This window comes from Seriola dumerili, unplaced genomic scaffold (genome assembly GCF_002260705.1).
Source record: "Seriola dumerili isolate Sdu_G_001 unplaced genomic scaffold, Sdu_1.0 BDQW01000409.1, whole genome shotgun sequence".
Taxonomy (NCBI): Eukaryota; Metazoa; Chordata; class Actinopteri; order Carangiformes; family Carangidae; genus Seriola; species Seriola dumerili.
In genome coordinates, this window is record NW_019174664.1 from 2077218 (window position 1) to 2097802 (window position 20585).

General features: G+C 40.0%; 1 protein-coding gene across 1 annotated transcript; it reads right to left on the reverse strand.

The window, feature by feature from the left end:
* Positions 1–5803: 5803 nt before the first annotated feature.
* Positions 5804–20194, reverse strand: lrig2 (leucine rich repeats and immunoglobulin like domains 2). Its single transcript, XM_022761419.1, has 18 exons — positions 19539–20194; positions 18593–18667; positions 18184–18318; positions 17459–17602; positions 17095–17238; positions 16727–16870; positions 16257–16400; positions 14540–14620; positions 14138–14209; positions 13869–13937; positions 12587–12750; positions 11862–12173; positions 11364–11645; positions 10461–10901; positions 10143–10295; positions 9318–9458; positions 8166–8435; positions 5804–7287 (listed from the first exon to the last, which is right to left on the reverse strand). Exons 1-18 carry the CDS (start codon positions 19724–19726, stop codon positions 7055–7057), a joined length of 3192 nt encoding a protein of 1063 aa, XP_022617140.1. The 5' UTR covers positions 19727–20194; the 3' UTR covers positions 5804–7054.
* Positions 20195–20585: the final 391 nt, after the last annotated feature.

The window sequence follows — 20585 nt, forward strand, 5'->3', positions numbered from 1 at the left end:
CCACAACACACACACACACATTCACACACATACATACATATAAAATAATACAATACATTCTCATTTTTTCACAGTCCCAAGTGAAAACTAGTGCTTAATCAATTTCTATGGAAGGATCAGAAACTTTGAGAAAAAAACTGTTGATGATAATATCGTCAACAAATGTAAAACAAACATGCGCATTTGCATAATAAAGGTGTGACCCACATTAAATTAAGTGCCTGTAAGACATCGAGAAGAAGGGAAAACAAATCAGTGGCATACTGTATATAAATAAACCATTAATGTCACCTGATCGAGGTTACTGGAGAATGCTTGTTAAAAAGGGCCATCTAACAGACAACCATCAGAAAATAGCCAGCAAAAACCATGCATTGTCACATGTGCAAAAAAAAAACTGTATGCTTTCTCCCCAAACTGCTTATCATAACGAAGATATAAAGTGAAGGAATTAACAATTGTGTTTGACATAGAACAAAAACAAGATCAGAATAAAGGATGATATAGGATATATTCATATATATTCATATATTACACCACATTTTGGTTGTCACTGTCTCTGGAATCTTGCATAACTGGGATATTAGATAGGCGTAGTTTAGAGTCAGTCAGAATAGCTGTGGGAAATGTGGGGACATATTCTTTCAAGGTTCTTACCTATATTAACCATCACAATCTGCTGGTGAGGGAACTATAATTGTCCCCCATTTAAACCCCTTTTTCCCCAGTTGGGAAGAGATTGTTTATGATTTTCTACCAAAGTCATGTAGGCTGTTCCAAACACGTGTCTGTACCAGGAATGATGAAACAAAACAGCAATGTGTAGACAACTGGCACAACAATTTCAGCCCCACAGCAGAGGGAGTCGATCCCATTCCAACATGGCTCTTTAAAAACATACATCTCATAGATTTCCTCTATAAAGAGAAAAAGAAAGAAGAGTGGTGGAGGATGTGGGAGAAGGGGTCCTGCAGAGGTGGAGGTGTCAAGGAGGAGGTATCACTTTAATTCACACGGGTCCACCTTCTCCAGGCCTGACACAGGAGTTCTTTCCCACAGTGGTCGAGAACGTTAGCATGTTCCTCTTGAGTGAAAGGGGAATGTAAACATACAAGAGAGCATCTTTGGCAGAATGTGAGGAGTCTTTGGAGGTAGTGGTGAAGGGGGATGGGGTTGCAGCAACGAGGAGTGTGGGCGGAGTGTTAAGGGACCTATTGTGGGAAAGCAGGATGCTCCAGAGGGTTAGTCCCTATTAGAGGCACTTCTGTGGTTCCTGTGTCTTTGGCTGGGGAAGTAGCCCCACCTCTGCTTCATTCTGGCTTCTGTGCACCCGTCTGCAGTTTGAAGTTATAGGAGTGTCTCCTGTGAACAGTCCACCTGGGTGCTGGGACGCTCCTGATTGGGTTTCGAAGGACAGGATTCTTCCCCCTTTCTCCCAGAATGGACCTGCTAAGGGAATCTGCCAAAGATTGGCAACAGGATGGCAATATTTTAAGAGGGCTACACTGTACCATACCACTAACTGATTTCTCAACCACGTACTTTTTTTTAAAATGCGATGATAATTCATCAGTGTTCTATTGTACGTCCACTTTGGATAAAAGGCAATCTGTTCAAATGAGTAAAAAAGTAAAATATTTGTTTTCCAAAAATATTGTGTTTCCGGTTCCTCACATGTGAGGGATTTGCTGCTTTTCACTGTCTTTATTATCCTTTTGTAACTTGAATGCTATACTGGTGTTGGTTGGATAAAAAAAAAACAATAATTTAAAGATGCCCCACTTATGCTCTCAGATTGTTTTGATGGGTTATCTTTTCTTTGTCTGACTTTTAAAAAATTAAGAGAAAAATAAATTTAAGGCAGGTAGTTTTTTAGTTTGTTAAAATGTAGTTAGCCAGGCTGAACTTTACACATTTGTCTTTTCTTCTCCTCTCAAACACAACACCATAACATTAGCTGTAGCCCTGCAAGTACTGTGATTCACTCCAACAAACCCCACTAACAAGCACCTCTATGTACCTAAACAGAAAAAATTAAAAACTGAAAGATCAATATCTCTATTAATTTAATCTTATGGGTTTACCAGTTTCACTGGAAAACCTCACATTCTCTATTAACTTACTGGCTTTCACACTGGAATCAATAACTCAGTGTCTGTACAGTATATTAAAAAGGTAAGGTAAGTGCAAACCAGCCTGAGAATCTGCAAAAATATATAAACAGCCACAAACAGTAGAGGAAAATTGTTTACACCTGCTGTTTTTTTGGATGTGTGCAAATTCAGCTGGTTACCAAAAACAACCTCTTGCAGGTAAGCACATAGCACATAGCACATGATAGTTGTCACCAATCTTTCTCTAAAAAAGGTAAAAATGGGAATTTCTGTTTCTTCACCATTTAGTGTATGCTCCGGGGGAGTGGGGCTGCTCAACCTTTTGTCATGTGAGGTGGAGAAAGGACAGGAGGAGTGCCTGGTTGGGCTGAATGAAGGCACTCTCCAGTGCCGTCGCTCCCTCGGCTGCGCATGTCACTGAAGCTTTCAGGCTGGTAGTAAACTTCTTGTCCGCGATCGTTCCCTAGATCAAGGCATAGGGCAGCTATCCCGTGTGCGTGAGTAAAATGTTGGATTGTTCCAGCAGTCGGAGCAGATGACCACGGACCTGCAACCACCTGGCAAGAAAAGATGTGTACTGTATGTTGTTTGTTGTCAAAGACCCAAGATTAATTCCAGTGTGAAAGTGTGCTGACAGTGGGCTGGGAAAAAGCCTCTCAAGTACACTTAGAGTAATTCAATCTGATTACTAAATGAATATATTCTCACTTTGATGTTTGTTTAACAATCACAATCTGTATTCATTTGTTTCAGGATAAGAAAACAATCTCAAGCCTTTTCTTATTTTTATGTACTTATGTTCAAGGCAAAACAGTGCCACCTTCCTGTGATTTGAATATTGTACGTGGGCCACATTGCGATTTGATCATATTTTATTGATCTATTGTGTTAAAGCCCCCTGCTTTACCTACCTGTTGAGGAACTGAATACAAAACCACCCACTTGTTTTTTGGGTATTCTTTTTAAAGGTTAATTACTTTACTTCAGCTATTTTAAATGTTAAGTCCTTTAATATTTCAGCTGTCTTTTTAGCCTTGTAAAACGCACGCTTGAAGCTTGCCCGTCATGTATTGAAAATAGCTGCTAGCATAAATGAACGTGCTATAAATTCAAGTTTTATCCTTCATTATATATATTACATTTTTATTCTTGAGGCTTGTTATATGTCCATTCATCATATGCCATCGATTGTTGGGATTTTGCTGGTTCAGATAACCTAGTGACCCCGAACCTGATTATCTTTGATTTAGTATGCATTTCTTCTTAACTTAATTGGATACAACTTGTAATTATATGAAATGAAATAAAAATATATACACATTACATATTGAAATAGACCATCAACCTTATGACACTTTAATATGGAATAAGAGCTACACATTTACTGGACCAAGTTTGAAAAGACGTGTGAAAGCAAAGAATATTATTAAAAAAGCTTTGGAGAAACATATGTGAACACTCAAATGCATAAAAAAACAAAACCTTATTACGACTGCTCGTGTGTACTTGACCACTAACCTGTGGGGACTCCAGCTAGCCCCTCACCAGGGCTCCCCAGGGTGGAAGCTGCTACGGCCAGTGAACAGAGAGCCGGGACCCTGCAGTGCAGCATGCCATTCCCCTCAGTTTCCACCTCACTGCTCGTCTCTCCATAAACACACACCTGAGGACAGACAGTGATAATTTAGTCAGTGTTCTCATTGCACACCAAAGCAAAGGACACAAAGGAACCTAATTGAGCACAAAGGTGCCCAAAAACCATTGAATATTCCTGAAAAATCACATCTGAAAAGCTGTATTTATTTTAAAGAAATTGGAAATGTATTAAATTATTCATCATCAGTTGATTATTATGCAGAAGTGATTCGTGTTGAAAAAGCCAGGACATGTCTGCTAGTACAATCCTTTCATGTCTCTGATCGACGCAACCTAATCTTATGTAACGTAAACATTAAAGGCTTTTGCTCTTCTGGTTGATTTGAAATGGTTTGGACATTTATTTCCAACACAATCAGATTAAAACTTCAAAAAAAAACAATGTGGATAATAAAGATCCCTAAATCAGCATCAGACAAGTCCAGTTCTTTACCACAAAAACTCTTGACTTGCAATTCAAAAGCTGACTTAATCTGCAAAACTAATAAATTATTGGAATATTACAAATGCCTTGTATGTAAATCGTACCATTCATACAAGGAAAGTGTGCACGGCAATAAAATGCACCAGTATAAAATCTTTACCCATTACAGGGAATATTACAGGGACGTATATGTGCAGTTCATGAGATTGGTTACTATAAGAGAATACTTGTGCTGTTTTGGATTGTTCATGCAAAGAAAAGCAAAGGCTTGTCATAATCGAGCATCATTGATATAAATTAGTGTGCGATTATTGACAAAAACCAAACATTGTCAAACACTTAAAGCTTAAATTACTTCCACCATTTGTCCCTTTATGGAGTATCCATTGGAGAGAGGAGCATATGCAGCTGCTGGTGGCTGCCCAGCCCTCAAGTTTACTGTAGCCTTCCTGAGGCTCTGACAAAGTACCCTGTAGAGGACAAGTAGCTGGGGATGCTTCTTGCTGCAAAATTCATCTTCATCTGGAAACCAACAGAGACATTAATTTTGTTACCAACGGTCCTGTGTTCTGTGAAACGTTGTATTCTGACCAACAAATGCTGTCCCCATAGACACATTTTCATGGCTCTCCAAACACAACCAATTCCCTTTTGGCCGGAATATTCTTGCAAATTAAAAGACATATTTTATTGTCTTAAACTTGTGACCTGTGTTTGTTGATACTTGTAGGTTCCCTCACTCCTTTCTGCGCATGTGATTAGATGACAATGGACCCAGACCAGCGAGGCTTTTCCAACCACACAGCACACCACCACAATAACCACAATGGCCCACGTGTCCAAGCCATCTTGGTCGTTACCCGCCACCCGTTATCGCAGTTAGGTTGATTAGGCGAGACGCTGGAGGTAAATTGTGGCCACGCTCTGTTTCCCAAGAAGTAATTAGACATGATGCAGCGGTTTATTTGCCAGCATCAGCCAGGGTACCAGCGTCCACTAATAATAAGGAAGCTGGGTTTGGCAGCAGCGAAGAACGTTGGCGGCTCTGTTGCAGTTCACCAGAGGTCCGTCACTCTCTTAGGTCCCAAGTTTGAGACGGGGGGCAGCAGGGCTTACCTTCCAGCTATGCACTGAAAGGCACAGCAGTTTCACCACGGGCCACGTTCGTGTCCTTCCAGCGGCCCGCATGAAGGATGGAGTTTTCTGGATGGAGAAAGAGGAATCATTGATTTTTGACTTTAATAAGGATTATCTCAGTGGCATATTTATGTCAATCTGTTTAGAATTGGATGTTCTTGGTGAGTCAAGTCTGTTACTTTTTAGAATAAACTAAAAACACATATAAAACTTTTTTTTAGTATGTATAAGCCTCAAGTCAACCACAGCTTCTGCCACTCTGGCTGATGCATTGATTATATACCAGCTTCATAGTTCTAATTGGAAATCTTCAGAAGCAACATTCATCAGAAGATTGTGGATGAACAGTTGTGTCAAAGATTTTCTTTCCAGCAACATTAAGAATTCTCCATGGCCATTGTAAACAGCGTTTTATTATTTATATTGTCACTAGTTAAATCTCTCTCTTTTAATGTTTTTAAAGTTACTGCAGCTTACGTCTCAAACCTCTCTGTAAATGGACTAGTAGGACATGGCATTTCATATAACTAGCCTTATGTACACATAGATACATACATACATACATACACACACACACACACACACACATACACATACATACATATAAAATAATACAATACATTCTCATTTTTCACAGTCCCAAGTGAAAACCTAGGCTTAATCAATTTCTATGGAAGGATCATGAACTTTGAGAAAAAACTGTGATGATAAATCGTCACAATGTAAAACAACATGCGCATTGCATAATAAAGTGTACCACCATTAAATTAAGTGCCTGTAAGACATGAGAAGAAGGGAAAACAAATCAGTGCATACTGTATATATAAACCATAATGTCACCTGATCGAGGTTACTGAGAATGCTTGTTAAAAAGGCCATCTAACAGACAACCATCAGAAAATAGCCAGCAAAACCATGATTGTCACATGTGCAAAAAAAACTGTATGCTTTCTCCCCAAACTGCTTATCATAACGAAGATATAAAGTGAAGGAATTAACAATTGTGTTTGACATAGAACAAAAACAAGATCAGATAAAGATGATATAGGATATATTCATATATATTCATAATATACACCACATTTTGGTGTCACTGTCTCTGGAATTTGCATAACTGGATATTAGATAGGGTAGTTTAGAGTCAGTCAGAATAGCTGTGGGAATGTGGGACATATTCTTTCAAGGTTCTTACCTATATTAACCATCACAATCTGCTGGTGAGGGAACTATAATTGTCCCCCATTTAAACCCCTTTTTCCCCAGTTGGGAAGAGATGGTTTATGATTTTCTACCAAAGTCATGTAGGCTGTTCCAACACGTGTCTGTACCAGGAATGATGAAACAAACAGCCAATGTGTAGTACACTGGCAAACAATTTCAGCCCCACAGCAGCAGGGTCGATCCCATCCAACATGGCTCTTTAAAACATACATTCATAGATTTCTCTATAAAGAGAAAAAGAAGAGTGGTGGAGGATGTGGGAGAGAGGGGTCCTGCAGAGGTGGAGGTGTCAAGGAGGAGGTCACTTTAATCACAGGTCCACTTCTCCAGCCTGACACAGGAGTCTTTCCACAGTGGAGAACGTTAGCATGTCCTCTTGAGTGAAAGGGGAATGTAAACATACAAGAGAGCATCTTTGGCAGAATGTGAGGAGTCTCTTTGGAGGTAGTGGGTGAAGGGGGATGGGGTGCAGCAACGAGGAGTGTGGGCGGAGTGTAAGGACCTATGTGGGAGCAGGATGCTCCAGAGGGTTAGTCCTATTAGAGGCACTTCTGTGGTCCTGTGTGCTTTGGCTGGGGAAGTAGCCCACCTCTGCTTCATTCTGGTTCTGTGCCCCGTCTGCAGTTGAAGTTATAGGAGGTGTCCTGTGAACAGTCACTGGGTGCTGGGACGCTCCTGATTGGGGTTTCGAGGACAGATCTTCCCCTTCTCCCCAGAATGACCTGCTAAGGGAATCTGCAAAGATGGCAACAGGAGCAATATTTAGAGGGCTACACTTGACCATCCACTAACTGATTCTCAACCACGTACTTTTTTTTTTAAATGCGATGATAATTCATCAGTGTTTTATTGTACGTCACTTTGGATAAAAGCATCTGTCAAATGAGTAAAAGTAAATATATTGTTTCCAAATATTGTGTTTCCGGTTCCTCAAATGTGAGGATTTGCTGCTTTTCACTGTTTTATATCTTTGTAACTTGAATGCTATACTGGCGTGTTGGTTGGATAAAAAAAACAATAATTTAAAGATGCCCACTTATGCTCTCAGATTGTTTGATGGGTATCTTTCTTTGTCTGACTTTTTAAAAAATTAAGAAAAATAAATTTAAGCAGCTAGTTTTTAGTTTGTTAAAATGTAGTTAGCCAGGCTGACTTCTACACATTTGTCTTTCTCTCCTCTCAACACAGAACATAACATTAGCTGTAGCCTGCAAGTACTGTGATCACTCCAACAACCCCACTAACAAGCCTCTATGTACCTAAACAGAAAAAATAAACTGAAAGATCAATATCTCTAATTAATTTAATCTTATGGGTTTACCAGTTCACTGGAAAACCTCACATCTCTATAATACTGGCTTCACTGAATCAATAACTTCAGTGTCTGTACAGTATATAAAAGGTAAGGTAAGTGCAAACCAGCCTGAGAATCTGCAAAATATATAACAGCCACAAACAGTAGAGGAAAATGTTTACACCTGCTGTTTTTTTGGATGGTGCAAATTCATCATGTTACCAAAAACACCTCTGCAGGTAGCACATAGCACATAGCACATGATAGTTGTCACCATCTTTCTCTAAAAAAGGTAAAAATGGGAATTTCTGTTTCTCACCATTAGTGTAGTGCTCCGGGGGAGTGTGGCTGCTCAACCTTTTGTCATGTGAGGTGAGAAAGACAGAGGAGTCCTGGTTGCTAATGAGGCTCTCCAGTGCCGTGTCCTCGTGCTGGGCATGCTCACTGAAGCTCCCCTTCAGGCCTGGTAGACTTTTGTCCAGCGGATCGTCCTCCCCTAGATAGGCATAGGGGCAGTACTCCCGTGTGCGTGAGTAAATGTTGGCATTGTCGTAGCAGTCGGAGCAGATGACCAGCGGACCTGCACCACCTGGCAAGAAAGATGTGTATGTATGTTGTTTGTTGTCAAGACCCAAGATTCAATCAGTGTGAAGTGTGCTGACAGTGGCTGGGAAAAAGCCTCTCAAGTACACTTAGAGTAATCAACTGATTACTAATGATTATTCTCACTTTATGTTTGTTTACAATCACAATCTGTATTCATTTGTTTCAGGATAGAAAACAATCTCAGCCTTTTCTTATTTTTATGTACTTATGTTCAAGGCAAACAGTGCACCTCCTGTGATTTGAATATTGTACGTGGCCACATTGCGATTTTGATCATATTTTGATTTATTGTTAAGCCCTCTTTTACACTGTTGAGGAACTGAATACAAACCACACTGTTTTTTGGGGATTCTTTTTAAATGGTTAATTACTTTACTTCAGCATTTTAAATGTAATTTAATATTTCAGCTGTTTTTAGCCTTGTAAAAGCACTTTGAGCTGCCCGTCATGTATGAAAAAGTGCTGCATAAATGAAGGTGCTATATAAATGAAGTTTATCTTCATTATATATATTACATGTTTTATCTGAGCTTGTTATATGTCCATCATCATATGCATCGATGTTGGGATTGCTGTTCAGATACTAGGACCCCGACCTGATTATTTTGAGTAGTATGCATTTTCTCTTACTTAATTTGATCAATTGTAATTATATTGAAATGAAATTAAAATATATACACATACATATGAATAGACCATCAACCTTATGACACTTTAATATGAATAGATCTACACATTTACTGGACAAGTTGAAAGACCGTGTGAAAGGCAAAGATATTATAAAAAGCTTGGGAAAACATGTGAACACTGCAAATGCATAAAAAACAAAACCTTATACGACTGCTCGTGTGTACTTGACACTAACCTGTGGGGACTCCAGCTAGCCCCTCACAGGGCTCCCCAGGGTGGAAGCTGCTACGGCCAGTGAACAGAGAGCCGACCCTGCAGTGCAGCATGCCATTCCCCTCAGTTTCCACCTCACTGCTCGTGTCTCCATAACACACACCTGGGACAGACATGATAATTAGTCAGTGTCTCATTGCACACCAAAGCAGACACAAGAACCTAATGAGCACAAAGGTGTCCAAAACCATTGAATCCTGAAAATCACATCTGAAAAGCTGTATTTATTTAAAGAAATTGGAAATGTATTAAATATCATCATCATTATTATATGTCAGAAGTGATTCGTGTGAAAGCCAGGACATGTGCTAGTACATCCTCATGCGTGATCACGCAACAATCTTTGTAACGTAAACATTAAAGGCTTTGCTTTCTTGTGATTGAAATGTTGACATATTCCAACACATCAGATTAAAACTCAAAAGAAAACAATGTGGAAATATGATCCCTAATCAGCACAGACAAGTCAGTCTTTACCACAAACTCTTGACTTGAATCAAAAGTGACTTAATTGCAAACTAAATTATTGGAATATTACAATGCCTTGTATGTAAATCGTACATCATACAGAAAGTGTGCACGGCAATAAAATGCACAGTATAAATCTTTACCATTACAGGGAATATTACAGGGACGTATATGTGCAGTTCAGAGATGGTTACTATAAGAATATTGTGTGTTGATGTCATGCAAGAAAAGCAAAGCTTGTCATATCGAGATCATGATATAAATAGTGTGCGATTATGACAAACCAAACATGTCAAACACTAAAAGCTAAATTACTCACCATTTGTCCCTTTATGGACGTATCCATTGGAGAGAGGAGGCATGAGCTGCTGGTGGCTGCCAGCCTCAGAGTTACTGTAGCCTTCCTGAGGCTCTGACAAAGTACCCTGAGAGGACAAGTAGCTGGGGATGTCTGCTGGCAAATTCATCTCATCTGGAACAGACAGAGACATATTTTGTTACACGGTCCTGTGTTCTGTGAAACGTTGTATTCTGACAACAAAATGCTGTCCCCATAGACACATTTCATGGTCTCCAAACAACAATCCCTTTTGGGAATATCTTCAAATAAGACATATTTATTGTCTAAACTGCTGACCTGTGTTTGTGATACTGTAGTCCTCACTCTTTCTGCGCATGTGATAGATGACAATGACCCAGACCAGCGAGGTTCCAACCACACAGCACACCACCACAATAACCACAATGCCCACGGTGGTCCAGCCATCTTGGTCGTACCCGCCACCCGTATCGCAGTTAGGTGATGGCGAGACGCTGAGGTAGATGTGGCCACGCTCTGTTCCCAGAGTATTAGACATGATGCAGGTGTATTTGCCAGCATCAGCAGGACCAGCGTCCACTATAATAAGGAGCTGGTTGGCAGCAGCGAAGAAGTGGCGCTCTGTGAGTACCAGAGGTCCGTCATCTTTGGTCCAGTTGAGACGGGGGGCAGGGCTACCTCCAGCTATGCACTGAAGCACAGCAGTTTCACCACGGGCCACTGTTCTGTCTTCCAGCGGCCGCATGAAGGATGGAGTTTCTGGAGGAGAAGAGGAATCATTGATTTTTGATTTAATAAGGATTATCTCAGTGGCATTTATGTCAATCTGTTTAGATGGATGTCTGTGAGGTCAAGTCTGTTATTTTTAGAATAACTAAAAAACATATAAAACTTTTTTTAGTATGTATAAGCCTCAATCACAAGCTCTGCCACTCTGGCTGTGTCATTGATTATATACCAGCTCATAGTCTAATTGAAATCTCAGAAGCACATTCATCAGAAATGTGATTGAACAGTTGTGTCAAAGATTCTCCAGCAACATTTAAGAATTCTCCATGGCCATGGTATAACACGGTTTATATTTATATTGTCACTGGTTAAAAGAGTTGAGGGAACATAAAATAAGAGTATGTAAACAGTGACAGCAGAGTGGCTCAGAAAGAAAATTACCCAGTAGTAAAACATCAGTAGTATGCTCTGCTTATCAGGTGGGTGACTCACCCAGGACAGTGAGAGTAGCGTTTGCCGACAGGCTGCCAGCTGCATTTTGAGCCGTGCAGCTGTACACTCCCATGTCTTCTGTCTTCACGTTAGCAATGAAGAAGATGTCATCATCTGGCATCACGTGCATCCTTCGCTCTCGGGCAGCAGGAAAGTCTGTGCCTCCGTCCTTCTGCCAAGCAATCTGGGGTGATGGATGGCCTTCAGCAGCACACTCCAGCCTGGCCATAGTCCCGGTCCGGATCGTCAGGTCCATTGGAGTCTTAAGAAATGATGGCAACTCTGAAAGATAGACGAATGAAAGTCAAAAGTGCTACAGAGAAGACTGGGATCAAACAGTAGTTGCATAAATCTTATGGTTCTACTGTCTTAAATTTTATGACAGTCATGAACAGCTCTTTAAAACTTAAAGAAAATGACTGTAGAGCAGGAGAAAAACAAATGAGCCCCACTGACAACCATCAATCACATTCTTTGAAAGCAGGCAAACACCCTCACCATTGACGGTAAGCTTGGCCCTGTTGGAGTAGTTGGAGCCGAAGTGATTGGAGACCACACACTGGTACCGCCCCTCATCAGTAAAGTTGACATTGAGGAGGTGAAGCATAGTGGTGTAGATCAGCTCTCCCTCCTGGTACTGGGCGTAGTTTTGCACTTCTGCATCATACAGCACCTCCCCGTCCTTCCGCCAAGCTGTGGTCATTGGCGAATCACTGCTGCTGGAGGCAACACAGCTCAGAGTCACATTGTTCCCCCGCAGTGCCACAGACGTCTCTGGGTGAGTTGTGATCTGAGGCTTGGGGAAATCATCTGCGGAGGAGCAGAGACAGAAAGTGCAAAATTCAGGCAGCAATTCTCAAAGTCAGAAAGTCCATATTTTTACAGCAAAAATAAAGCAACTAAAACGTAAGATATAAGACATATAAGACATGAAGTATTCAAATACAGGAGGAATAACATGGTAGAATCTATTGGGGCTTTCTTTGAAGTTTATAAAACCTCTGTACCAAACCTCCACTGTTAAATAATCCGCTTGTTGTGTAACACATACACATATTGTAATAATCCACAATACATTTCAGTGATTTCCAAACACCACAAAATGAAAACTCTATGTCTTTTCCCAATTTACACCAACAAACTTTTTCCCAGCTCTGTATTGACTGAAGATTATTTGACTTGGATCAGTCTAGGAAAGATCAAACAAAGAGATAGGGACTGACCACAAACAAACTCTTCTGGGCTGATGGACAGGACGTTGCGACCAAGTAGACTCGCAGGATGAGCACAGACGGCAGAGACAGACTGCTGGAACTGGCTGTCAGTCAGCCATGGCCCCAACCACTGCATGTGGCAGTCACACAGCAAGCTGCTGGTGTTCAGGACACTGAGGACAGAGAGATAATGAAGGAAGCATTAGATGAGTGATTGTAAAATTTGTTGGAATAATCAAACTGCTGTAGAGATAAAAGGATGCCATGAGCAAAATCAACTGAACAAATAAATTAAACAAAAATTTGGGATTTCAATGATTGTATTTGTGATCATTTCTGGAAGTGAATCATGGTTTATCCTTTAAGAAAAGCAAACATGCATTTACGTGTGAAATCAAGGTTCAATGGACCTCAGTTGTTTAAAAGAGGCTGCTATCTACTCTGCAAATGTACAACTGTCTGTCAATGAAACAGTAAGCCCAGTGCTGCTTGAGTTACAGTGAGTATGCAAGAAACAGTAGCTGCGTTTTCTTAGTTTTCTCAGTTTTCTCCGTTCTAATGAAAACAGTGCTCTGGTGGCTCTGTTATGATGTGACATTTCTCTGAACCCCAAAGGTAAGTGTTATTAATAAACCTAACACTGAGCTCATAAAACTTTAATGTCACAATGAACATTTTTTTATGTTTAGATACACAAAAAAACAACCATAACCACAACAAGGGATATATATTTAAGTCAGCTGGACCATGTAACCGTCATATAGGCATTTATGCAAAGTTTATATTATCCAAATCATGGTAGGAAACTGATTCAGTGCTATAAAAAGCCAAAAAGACCAAACATTTCCACTGTCTTTCCTCACAAGCAGGAGAGACAGCTGTTCTACCAAAAGCGGATATTGCTGCAACTCAAGAGCTGAATCCAAAAGCTCTGCTTGTCCAAGCCAATAAATGTATGGTTTTGGTAAGATAACAATCTAGTGCCTCAGCAGTAATGCATATATTTAAACGTCACCACCAAAAGTGAGGGTTAACAACAAGAAAAGTAAAGTTATAGTCTTCTCTTATTCATTCATGACTAAACCTACAGTAGATCAACTTCACATTTCAGTAGTTGAGATTTTCTTCATTTAGCTATATAATCGTGACACATAACCGTTACTTTATCATTATTATTCCTTTTTAATGAAGGCAACAATGATGAATCAATTGAAGGAACAATATCAACAAAGGGAAAAGCTGGCTTCCAAATGCACTTATGAGTGCTGTAAGTTTAATTTTGTCTACTCACAACACTTTGAGCTTCATGTGGGACAACGCCTCAGGGTGTATCGACATGATGCCATTCTTGCTGAGGTCCCTGCAGAAGGGACAATAATATGGATTAGACACACCTACAATGTGATTTGATCAAAATGGCATCCCACTTCACAGGCAACAGCAGCACAGTGGTAATAAAAGCCTTCTGCTATCTTTAATCATTCAACAATAACAAAAGAGCCAACTGAGACACAAGTATGACTGTGTGGAGAAAAAGGATTGTGCCGTGGTTTAACTCACAAGTGCTCCAGCTCCTCCAGGCCCTCAAACGCTTTCTTAGTGATTGATTTGATTTTGTTCCGCTGTAGGATTCTGGAAAATAAAAATATTTCATATGATGCTCCTGGGTAACATTTTATTGATCCATGGAACCAGTGTGTCAGCAGCTATCATTAAGGCTAAATAAGGACATTTGACCAGCCTTTCAATGGAAGTGAGAATAAACTTGAACAATTTCACAGTAGAGTACAACCATACTTATATGAATAAAGCATCACCCATTCAACCAACTGTTCTCACCAGAAAAACATAACTAAGTATCTGGAACACTGATATAGAATTTTAGATGCACCCTTTTATTTTTCTATATATGACATTTCACAACCATTTGTTTATTTATCTGCACAAACAGTGTGTCCTCACAATGTGTTCAGCTTCTTCATTCCATCAAATACACCAATGGAGTCTTCAATGGCCCAAGAGATTTCATTGTTGCGGATATCTCTGAAAAACAAAAGCAGGCATTAGATAGTAAACACACTCTACATAGACTGTACATCTACAGCCTTTTCCTGCAACACCACAGAGATTGTACATCATCTCCACTGTGGTTGTCAGTGGCAGTGAGTCTCAGTTAGGAGACTAACAATTTAAGACACCCTACTTCCACAGCGTGTCACAGTTCGCTGCCCCTGCTGTTCTGATGAAGGGAAATTAATTGGCTCTGTTTAGCACTGGGACAGTTCATGGGTCCAGTGGAAACCCGGAGAGGCCTTGTGTTTACAGGATGGGTCATGAGCTCTTTTGTTTCTCTTTCCCCATGCCTGGGCACCTATGAAAGAACTCTGGCACTCTCCAATTCCCCTCTCCCATGAAAGCTCCCAGGACAAGCAACCTCCCAAATATGACCTCTTTCTCATTGCAACCCAGTGGCTTAAGTGGAGCTCTGTGAGGCAAATAATGAGTTCACGACTTCCTCTCTTCTCAACACTTCTTACCTCGCACATAAATGTATGATGAACACATACTTGCTTAATTAGGCTGATACTCTGGACCTTATCTACACTGAATTTTGAAAGATTTTGTGGCTGTGTTAATGTAGTTCAAACTGTAATCTATTGTCCTTCAAGCATACAAATTTTGTGAACTGAAATGTGTAAAAGCAGCTGACTTTCACCACATCTGAACCAACTCATGTATTTTGCGGCACATAAATGTAGGACAACATTATTGTAATGCATAACTCCCATTAACTTAATAATCAAAATAGCGCATAATATTTAATGGTATTCAACACCAAAGGAAGCAGATCACAATTTCTCCCCCTGACAAAGCTAGAGCTTCTGTGTTATTTGTTGAAATGCTCAGTAGCCACTAAAATTCCTGTTGAGCTTACTATGTTGATATTATTTTAACCCTGCTTGATGAAATATGGAAAAGCAAACGATCACAAAGCCCACAAAGAGAGTCTCACCCTACTTACAAATTTTAATAACCTTCATCTCTTGGCCTCTGCCTCAGCTACAGTGTATAGACCAGCCTGCTCTCTCTCAGCCATGCAATATTACAAGAACCCTCTATACTGTACATCTTTCACATGTATGACACAGACACTGCACTTACATTGCATCTCAGATATTTAATATGCATTTGTGCAGAGTAATAAAGTTCCCTTCCTTCTCCTGTGAGTGAAAATAAGTGTCCTCTAGAGTTTTCAACTCATTTCAAGTCAGCACGATGCTCACAGTGAATGGCAGACCAGAGGACGCAAAACCAAGAGAACAGGATTCTATGAAATTACACATTGGGTGGTTTGAGCTAAGACTAAACAGATGACTAAAGACAGGCAGGATCAGAACACAACAAAGACTATATTAAAGGATACAGACTTAAAATACTGGCAATTTCTACTGTTATTTCTCTAAACTACTTGGGATTACTCTGGAAATGTATTCAAGGGACTAGAACTACACATGAAGACTGAAACAAGCAGACCTACTGTATTCAGCATCCTGCATGAGAATGCACAGAGCCAAGAACAAGCCAGGACTTGGTTATATTTTGAATGGTGACCTTCATTGCACTTCTTAGAATAGGTGACACATATTTTAGACAGCTGGGATTTAGCGGTAGCACTTACAGGGTACGCAGACTTGCCAGGCCACTGAACACTCCTTCTCCCAAATGGCTGATGGAGTTCTCTCCCAGGTTCAGGCTCTCCAGGAAACCTAATCCTACAAAAGCAGTCTCCTCGAGTCTGGTCAAATGATTGAAGGACAAGTCTCTGCGCAAAACAAAAATAAATATAATAAAGATTAGTTCAAACAATTTCCTTATTCAACACCAGTCTTGTATGCACGTGAAACTCCACATTCAAGAATGATACTCGAAGATGATACTTGAAAAAATTAAAAGACATTTACAGAAAATCGTTAGAACCGTATACAGTACATTCACTGAAGGCAGACAACCCACAGCAGCAACCTACTGCAGAAAGATAACAGTAACTCCTCTGAGCACACAGAATGAATTTCAGAGCCCGGGGCTGATGAAAGAAAGTGGGGACTCTTAGCTGCATGGGGATTTTAGCTATGAAGCAAACACACTCACAGTTCCTCCAGCTTTTGGCAAAATTCCCAGGCGTCTGGTCGGATGATGCCGACAGCATTCTGGCTGACCCGCAGGATACGCAGCATGCGCAGGCCATACAGCCAACCTTTATTGACCTCAGTTAGGTTGTTATGCTCTAGCTCTCTGAGACACAGATGGGAAAAAACAAAATGACATTAAGAAAACAACTGCGATTACACGAACTCTTTTATTTTAGGACAACACCATTTTTTCCTGCTTTTGTGCTTTCCCCACTTAACACCGGCTACCTTTTGTCTTTATAGCTATTTTGAAATGGTTTTACAGTGTGCTGTTCCTCATTTGCTGATGAACTCCAGAGCATTGAGAGTATATAATACTATACTCACAGTTCTTCAATGTTGTTAAGTCCAAAAAAGGCTCCATCCATGAGCTTACTGATGCCATTCCTCTGCATCTTCAGTGATTTCAGTGAGTCCATCCCTTTGAATGTTAGGCTGTCCACTATCTTGATCTTGTTGCGCTTCATTTCACTGCAATGACAGCAAGCATAATTTTTCTTGAAAAAACAAAACAAAAAACAAACAGAGCCACTGGAATATTTGGATTTACTGTAAATTCAGCCAGCTACTTTGGAAAGAGTGGTTACAACAAATCAGAAATCACATATTTATCTGCCAACTATCAACCACTCAGTTCTTGGTTTTTCTTGATTGATTTTCATTTTGCATCAAAAACACAAACAATACTTACAGGAACTGAAGCTGAGGAAGTTTGAAGACTTTGGATGGCAGCACAGCTAATCTGTTCCTGTTCAGCTTCAGCACCAGCAGGGAGCTGGAGATGTTTTCAAAGCAGCCTGGCTCGAGAACGCTGATCTTGTTATTACTCAAATTCCTATGAGATAAAAGAGCAGAAAAATTAGAGCTAAACTCAGGCAGGAGAATAATGTTTGCTCTGTAGTTACACCTACTGTATATAAAGAAGAGAAGGCCCCACACAGTTGGTTTGTCTACAATACGATGCTTACTTACCAACAGCAAACTAACCAAAACAAGGTGTCTTCAGTGCTCTTACATGATTAGCATTGACTAGAACAATTTGATTGTGCAATACTGCTTTGCATTAATATGTACTCTCCAATACTTTGAACAGCTATAAATGCTATGTCATCTTACTGCTGTATTATACAGAGCCCATTCTTCCTACTTATACCATTAGTTACTCTACGGTTGTAAGCTGATTTATTGTTATGACAAGTGTCTTTGTTATTACATTAGATTATATTCTAGAAATTTGCTAATATGCAATATTGTGCAGGCTTGGCAGCTGTATGCACTGTCATTCTTTCTTATTTTACTTTCATTGTATTGTCAGGCTGTTCTTGTAGATAAATTGGCCTTACCTTCATTGATGAAAAAATTGAATTAATTAATCGAATGAAAAAAAGATTATTTAAATGAGCAGTATTTCCTTACAGATATTTCAGCTGCATGTAGGGGAAGGATCCAACTCTGAGCTCAGAGATGGAGTTGGATGTCAGGTCGAGTGTCTCCAAGGAAACATATGGCTGCAGCTGATGCATCAGCAGTTCTGAGATCCGATTGTGGACTCTAACAACAAAACAAAAACAGATGTTAGTCTTCGAATAATGATACTGATTAGTAAGACAAGCTATGTCGATGGTTTACTAAAATCCTATCAACACAAGGAAAGACACAATTATCTCTTTACCATGCTAGCAAAAAAAAAAAGATGACACCAAACAGTACCATACCAGTGTTTTAGTATCACTAGTACACATAAAAACATATTGCTTGGAAGAGGCATATTAAGATAGTACATAAAACCAAGAAAGAATAAAATCAACCAAGATTTTGTACTTACAATGACAGTGAGGTGATGTTTGAGGAAACATCTCCAAGAAATGGAAGAACAGTCAGCTCATTGTGATTCATGGTGCTGAAATGAAATATAACAGAAAATTATTATAATATCTGACCCATGATTGAAATGGGGACATTAAACGATCACAGAATAAACCACTATTTTCCAGTTTAACCTCAAATTCTGAGCAATTTAATGGTTTGATACTTTCATTCAGTTTCCAGTTTATTTAGGTACACCTAGCTAAATTGAATATACTCCAATAACAAAAGCCCAACAACAAATGCTACCATCATGAAGGTCATAATGTTGAATTTTGGTTGAAACTGTTAAGAGAAATTAATATTAATTTAATGTCATGTAGGAGGCTGCAGTATTTGTGATGTTGAACTGTACTGCATTGATAGGTATTTCTAATACCACGTATCACATCGATAAAGGTAGATTAGATATTGGAATAAACACAATACAAATTGACAGCACTACAAACTACAAGCTCCAAAGTGACCATAAACATTAGTCAACTCGTCTCCTCAACAGTTTTAGTAAAAATTGAACATTATAATTTTCATGAAGGTAAGACTTACTGTAGTATACTGTCAACTGAGCGTCAATTATGTTAGGCTAATATCTAAGCATATTGTTCAACTTGATACGCAGTGACTGCATAAATGAGAATGGATGTGGTGGTCATTCTTTTTTAACTTTCCCACGAATATGTTCATGATTAAATTAAGGAAAATACACAATTAGTCTATGTCATAAAGCAAAACAAAACGAATTAAGTTAAACACCACAGGATAAAATGTTACAAAATTAGTGTCCAGATGCTAAAATGCATCAAAATGGGGTTTGTTGGTTTGTTATGGTGTACCACTTGATTGAGCAACAAATCAGTGCAGTGGATTAACTACATGACTGACTTACTGACGGGTTGTGTACTTACACTTGGGTTATCCCATCTGGTGGGTCCAGCGGTGGCGTCGACAGCCTTTTCCTGTTGCAGTCCAGAATATGGACCTCACCTAGTCCTTTTGAACACGAGCAAGGAGTGGGACAAGACTCAAGAGCCCAGGCACTCAAACCGAACAGCATGAAGACAAGGGCCGAAGGAATGGGCCAACCCTCCGCCATTTTAAATGTCTTCCCACTGAAGGCTACGTAGCTACGTGGCTAACTCGCTCAACTGGCACGCTAACTGTTACAAAACCAACATGAAACTGTTCCTGCAATTCGATATCAGTCAAGGGAACACATACTTAAGGTTTACAGTGCCGTGATTCCAGGCGGAACTGTAAGATACATTTTTTTCCAACTTGCGTGAGGCATCCCAGTAGATTTCTCCCCTTCTTCCCAGTGCCCGAACTCCTTCCGCTCCAATCTGGACACCGTCTCGGAGAGGCTAATGCTAGCTCACTGCTGAGCTGATTTAGTCCCACAAATGCGCAACTTTTCACCAGACGACATCGGTTTGACTCTACACTTGACCGGTTTTTGATTGTAGTGAACCGAGCGAAATGTTATCTTCGCTAAACCCGGACCCTTCGCGACCAATTAAAAATAATTTTCTCCGTCTTTCTGTCCTGAAAGAACAAAAAGCGCCTTGAGTTGATGACATAGGATATCTTAGATCCCGCCCCTCTCCAGCATGTTTACAGTTATTCTATTGGTCGGTATTCAAGCCTGTCAAACATTTGCACCGACTGGATTGGATCTCAGTCCAATGTGTTTTTGTGGTTGCCCTCTAAACAGCAAAAAGTTTTTCAGAACTGCTCCAGTATGAAATGGTCTTTCACATCCTTGTGGATATTGGTGGTAATTTCCGCTTTATGCCTTTAGAGACTTTCAAACATAGGCATGGCCGAATTAATCTATTAAGGGGCCCCTGGCCAAAAAAAAAAAAAAAAAATCTGTCGGCCCCCACTAACCCCCTACCTACTGCCCTAAATAGTTCATGGTCATTTAATCAAATACAACTTTGTTTCAGAATAAG